General features: G+C 31.8%; 1 protein-coding gene across 2 annotated transcripts in view; it reads left to right on the forward strand.

Moving 5' to 3' along the window:
* NCKAP1 (NCK associated protein 1) overlaps positions 1-6,387 on the forward strand; it is a 106,561-nt gene extending 100,174 nt beyond the window's left edge. For both annotated transcript variants that reach the window (XM_055572004.1, XM_055572005.1), the window contains 4 exons: positions 2,453-2,569; positions 3,133-3,242; positions 4,413-4,502; positions 5,464-6,387. In XM_055572004.1, coding sequence (XP_055427979.1) covers positions 2,453-2,569; positions 3,133-3,242; positions 4,413-4,502; positions 5,464-5,580 — 434 coding nt within the window. In that variant the 3' untranslated portion in view covers positions 5,581-6,387. The remainder of the gene's footprint in view (positions 1-2,452; positions 2,570-3,132; positions 3,243-4,412; positions 4,503-5,463) is intronic.
* The last annotated feature ends 248 nt before the right edge of the window (positions 6,388-6,635 follow it).

The raw sequence follows: 6,635 nt of genomic DNA on the forward strand, positions 1-6,635 counted from the left end.
CTGTTCAAGTGTCTGCCCTATATCAGTGAGTTTTTTGTGTATTTTTTGGTAGTTGGAATATATCAGTGCAGAAAATACCAAGGTCCTTGTCTTCTGGAGCTTATGTTATAGCACAGTCATCACAGAGATTAGATATTTAAGTCTGAAGACTGGATAAGGTTATTAAGCCCATCTAGTATGCAGAGGTGAAGAGGATCAGAGTCAGTCCTGGGCCACCTTCAAGTTTAAGAGTTCAGGGAGAAGAGGAGAAACTACCAAAAGAGAAACTGAGGAGGGATGTGTGAAGGAGAAGAAAAACCAGGAAGGAATCACTTCCATTTGAGTGGAAAGGAAATGGTCAGCTGTGTAGAATTAATAGGTGTGGCAAGAGCAGTGTCAGTGGAGTCCTTTTAAAGGCAAAAAGCTCATTAAAGAGGGCTGAAGAGAAGATAGGAGAAAAGAAATGAGAGATAATGAGTATAAAACAACTCTCTTGCAGAGTTTTACTGGAGGGGAGCAAAGAAAACTGTAGTAGCTAGAGGTAAAAGTAAAATCAAGGGAAGGATATTTTTCAGATGGGAAAATAAGTGTTTGTCTGCTGATGGAAATTATCTAATAGATAGAAACATTGTTATCTAGAAAAGGGTGTCTTGGGAGTTCCCTGACAGTCCAGTGGTTAGGAACTAAGATCCTACAAGCTGTGGCATAGCCAAAAAAAGAAACCGTAATATGTAAATTTTTTAAATGTATAAAAAATATGAAAGTATATCCTATTTTAATTGGACTAGAGCTACTTACCATAGAAAGTCTGTGCATTATTATGTAATATTAAATATTTAAAATATTTTAAGATCAGCCCTTTAAAATGTATTACTCAGAATTCTAGTTTTTTCCACAAAGTAAAATGTTTCATCTGTTTCTGGTACTAAAATGCCTTCCCCTACTTCCTTGGATGTAACATGGTGTTTGACTAAGTTCATCAGTTCTTTTTTGATTTGACATTAGTTTTGTTTCATCACTTATGCAATATGTTCATTATAGTCACATGGATAATTATTGAGACTAGCTTGATTTGCCAGGGCTGTATTTTTTATAATCATCGAGGTTTAAAAAAAATTTTATTGAAGTGTATATAATTGATTTACGGTGTTGTGCCAGTCTGCTGTACAGCAAAGTCTCAGTTATACACATAAATATTCTTTTCCATTGTGATTTATCACAGGATATTGAATATAATTCCCTGTGCTATGGTAAGACCTTGTTGTTTGAAAGTGAAAGTGTTAGTTGCTCAGTCATGTCTGATTTTTTGAGACCCCATGAACTGTAGCCTGTCAGGCTCCTCTGTCCATGGAATTCTCCAGCAAGAATACTGGAGTAGGTTGCCATTTCCTTCTCCAGGGGATCTTCCTGACCCCAGGATCGAACCTGGGTTTCCTGCATTGCAGGCAGATTCTTTACCATTGAGCCACAAGGGAAGCCCATGCCATGTTTTAGATTCCACATATATTATATGGTATATATTCCACATGATATCATATGGTGTTTGTCTTTCTCTTTCTGACTTCCTTCATTTAGTATGATAATTTCTGGTTGCATCCATGTTGCTGCAATTGGCATTGTTTTCTTCTTTTTTATGGCTGGGTAGTATTCCCTTCATCTATTGATGGATATCTTTATCCACTCATCTGTTGATGGACATTTGGATTGTTATCATGTTTTGGCTATTGTGAATAGTCATAATCAGCTCGATTTTTCAAATATATTCTGACTCTTGTCTTATGTTAAATTCTTAATTATATATAGTTAGTGGAGTGACTCTCAGGTACCAGATAAGTGAAGTACCTAGATAACACACACATTTTAGTATATGGATACAATAGATGTTTTAGATAAATTATTTTACAATAAATAATTAAAACATTAGGACAGTGTTACTTATATTCATTTATGACTGGTTCCTCCTGTCTTCTAAAATGAAGAGGTTAGAAATCCAGTTTACACATTTATATCTTTTTAATAGTAAATATCAGATCACATGTATATCTGTTTTAGAAAAAAATTGAAGTTTTTTGGATGATTTGGCACAGTAAGTTAGGAGATAATTTTCTATACTGAAACATAGAATTTTCCTATTAAATAGTTTATTATTAGTTATCAAGTAGAAGATTTTAGGATTCCAGTTATTCTAAATATATTTTTAGTCCTAGTAACCTTACAATTTAAAAAAGAAAAAGAAAATTTTGCCTTACTGTTTTTTTAGATGTCCTTGAAATATACTTAACAGCTTGATAATGGATGATACTATTGTGTATTATTTCTATGCATTCTATATTTCTTGTAACAAAATTGTAATCAGCTCTATAGAGAGTAAAATACATAAAAATTAAAATGTGCTTTTTCTGATTTAGATCATCAACTCTTAACTAATCTTGAAAGAAATACCTTGATGTTATTTGTAATTTTTCTGCCTTAGAAAACATAAGTCCAGAAGAAGAATATAAAATTGCCTGCCTCCTCATGGTGTTTGTGGCCGTTTCTTTGCCCACACTGGCCAGTAATGTGATGTCTCAGTATAGCCCTGCTATAGAAGGTAATAGTAGTTTAAAATTGTTTTGGCATTGGGAGAGTTATGAGTTTTGATATAGTAGGTATTTTTTTAACACAATAAGAAGTGGATTAAGTTTTGCTACTTACTAGATGTGTAATCCTAAAAGACTGAATTTTTCTTTTTCTAAGCCCCAGTTTCACATACACATATGAAGTGTATAGATGTGAGCCTATGGGTGCCTGCATGTGTATGTGGCAGGGGGTAGTGAAGGGACTATCCAACTCTTAGGATTATTTTAAAGGATTGAATGGGGAAATGTTCGTAAAGCAGCTAAGCACTTAATAAGTTTCCAAAACAGTGTAAAACTGATGTATGGTTTCTTTTAGGGGTTTTTGAAAATGTGCCTGTTCAATACAGCAATGGTTGTTGCTCTCTTCTACACTATTTTTAAAAGCACTAGTTCTCATGAAAGTGAAGAGAGGGCAAGGCAGGTTATGCTCCAACTGTTTTTAATCATGCCACTATTTATGTAGATTATAAAGTCATTAAAGATTTGATATTTTGAAGTCACACAGAAACCACAAACCCTATATGCACTTTCTCAGGGCACTGCAACAACATACATTGCTTGGCCAAAGCCATCAACCAGATCGCTGCAGCTTTGTTTACAATTCACAAAGGAAGCATCGAAGATCGGCTTAAAGAATTTTTGGCGGTATGTATAATCAAGCAAAATTCATGACTTTTTTTTTTTTTTTTTAGAGAAAATTTAAAATCACAACTTTGGGGTGTAACAAAGTAAATTCTCTTAATTTATTTATTTTTGGAAGAAGAAACAGGTAAAGACAGGGTATTAAAATCAAGGAGCAGTTAGCTTAGCATTTTTCCCCTTTGGCTTAGCAGTCTCTTGTTTCTAGAGCTCTGCAGTATGACTTTTTTTTCTGAGCTGATGTTTGGACTGCTCTAGAATTTTGCCTAGTGTTTGAAAGAGAACAAAACAAAGAAAGATAGAGGCAAAGGATGAATGTTCCCTCTAAAAGGATATATTTTATTTATTTCCATTTATTTGGAGAAAGTCTGTGAATGGAAACAAACTCAAAAATAAGACTACTACTTACTGCCAAAAGAAGGTAGTAATGCTGACTCTAGCCTCATGAAGTATTGCTCTTAGTTTCTGTGGTAGTGTAGCTCTCTCTTTCCTTTATCAGCATACCTTTTCATATTTTACTTAAAAGACGCACTTATGATATAAGAACACTAGAATATTTGCATCTTTTCAAGTTACAAATCCTGTTAGCTTTTAAAAATTCCTTTTTTAATTTTTAAAGCAAATGTAGTATTAATTGGAGAATAAAATAACATCTATTTCAAAGAAAACAGTATTAAGAGTTAAAATTTTTCTTTTTCATTTTATTTCCTTCTTTCAAGACCTAATGTCTTAATCTCACTGTAGTAGTATTAACTCAAACTCAGTGTGAAATTTTCTTATTTGGAAATTAAGAAATATAGTTAATACAGATGTTGGGAAGAGAAAAAAGAATTTAAATTGTTGTGGTTATTTTTTTTTAACTTGTTCTAAAAAAAATCAGTTTTAAAGACCAGTAAGAATATTTGATTAACCAAATATTTATTATTCCAATAATTATTATTGGAAATCATTCTAATAATTTTTCAGTATCATTCATTATCTTTGTGTCTGTTTATACCTTAATAGCTCTTAAATTGTTGCTTGAAAGTATAGAACCTAAGCTCACCTTGTTATTGAAATGTGTTGCAAGCTGAAGCATACTGAAGATAAATATACTGTGAAAGTTTTCACTATAAATATATAGTGAGTTTTATTTTTAAAAAACTTATTTACTTAAAATGTATGTATACTTTTAAGCTTGCATCCTCCAGTCTGCTGAAAATTGGCCAGGAGACAGATAAAACAACTACACGAAATAGAGAATCTGTTTATTTACTGCTAGATATGGTAAGTCTTATTTTAATTTTTGTTAATCACAAAAAGGTTCCAGTCACTCCTGGTAGTATTTTCTTGGTATTTTAGTCATTAAATAGTAATAAGAGTTGATGTACTTTTTTGACAATTTATAGTCACTCCACCCAAGCCACACACTTTCTAATAATTGCTGAAAAGACTGCCATGTGGTAAGGATTTCAGAAAACAACAGAATGAATCACCATTACCTGTAGAGTGTTCTTCTATAAATAGTTTTTCAACCTATTGGGAAACACTCAGGCTTTATATTTTCCAAGTCTTCCTAGTTTCATCTCTTCCTAGTTTTCTAAATGTTCTATTTTCTGACTCCATCTCACCCATCTAATAACATTTCTTACAACTTTCTGTGCCTAGTCAATTCCTTCTCTTTACTGCCATGAAGCCAGCTGTGCTTGTTTCTGTAGTATGTTTCCTCACTTAGAATACTTTCCTTTATCTGCAGAGGTCTGTGTCTAGCCTAATAATGATTCCACATACTTGTAGCTCAGATCCCTTTTTTAGATAGACTTTGATTACTTTAGCCTACATTGATTTTTCTTGTCTTTTGAAAACTCTAGAATTTAACAGCTTTCCACTTAATCATAGATGGTCTGCGGTTTGATTTGGCTTTTTAGCTTAGTGTTGTGTTACCAATTAGAGTTGATGATATGGACCATATTTTAAATAAATGGTATATTGTTGAGGGCAATACAAGTGCTTGGTATTTCCTGTTGATTAACTGATTTAATTGAGAAGTAGTGATTTAAAATGTTTTAATGCATACACTATGGCACATTTACATTTCAGATTTTAAAGTAAAAGTAAAGTACTTTAAAAGTAAAAGTAAAAATTTAAGTGTTCCCAGTAAGAGCAATATAAAATTATTCTTTACTCATTTTCTGTAAATGTTTCCATTATAAATAACTTGAATTAATACATTTTTGGAATTTTTCAGATTGTGCAGGAATCCCCATTCCTGACAATGGATCTTTTGGAATCTTGTTTTCCTTATGTCTTGCTGAGAAATGCATACCATGCTGTCTACAAGCAAAGTGTTACATCCTCTGCATAAAATAACTACTTATTGAAGACAAGCACGCATTTTTGTTGCCTCTGTTTTACCTGTAAACTGTGGAACTGTTTGACCTTAAGACCTGAAAAACAGTTTTGTGGATTATAAATTTATTTCATATGGTTGTATTTTCTGATCATCAATTTCTTAATATGGTTGTACTTCAGTATACTTGGTTGATTTAGGTCGCACATTTACGGAATTCATTGAAATTATTCCAATAATTTTAGAATATCATTTGTTTGAAAAACATACATTCTCTATGTTTTTGATATTTGATAATGAAAAAAAGCCTTTGCTTGTTTATTTCTGAAAAATAATTGTATTTAGTGATTATTTTAGATAGTGATATTATAGCATTTATCGTGTGTAAATTATTTCATATAGGGAAGAGTTCTGACCTGTACCTATTATGGTTCTTATTGAAAACAAAACTGGATGTGCATTTCTGTGATGTTATGAATACATTTCTACTTTATTTTGAAACATTTGCCAAACTAATTACTATAACACTGTATAACATTAAAAGTGTTCATGGACTGCTTAGCATTAGAAGCAGACTGTGTCCCCAAATTCTAAAACAGCAGCAAATGATGTTGCTTGTATAAAGCCTAATAATAATTTTTAGACTAATTTCCACGGTGCCCTGTTGGCATTAGCACTACCATTGTACCCTGCTGTATAATAAACAATCTTAGACATTTATCAACTGTTGATACAAATGTTAGTCCCTAACCACTTTTTATATGTTTTAAATTTTTGAAATTCAAGTGTAACTGCCGTAACAAAATAAACACTAGACTATCACATTTTGAATGATTTCTTTTTGGGATCCTCAGAAATTTATTCAGTAAAATGGAAGTTTTTTTGTTTAAACTTAGTTTAAAATAAACTTTAGTTTATTTTAGATATATCTAAGTAGCACATTGATACTAGGTCACCTATTAATAAGATTTGCTTAAATGTTTTGAAAAATATTCCACTAGAAAAAATATTAAAAGTAGAAAATAAAGTTGCATAACATTTTTTAAAAGTTAAGCTCTAAAAGGAAACTT

This window comes from Bubalus kerabau, chromosome 3 (assembly GCF_029407905.1).
Source record: "Bubalus kerabau isolate K-KA32 ecotype Philippines breed swamp buffalo chromosome 3, PCC_UOA_SB_1v2, whole genome shotgun sequence".
NCBI classification, from domain to species: domain Eukaryota; kingdom Metazoa; phylum Chordata; class Mammalia; order Artiodactyla; family Bovidae; genus Bubalus; species Bubalus kerabau.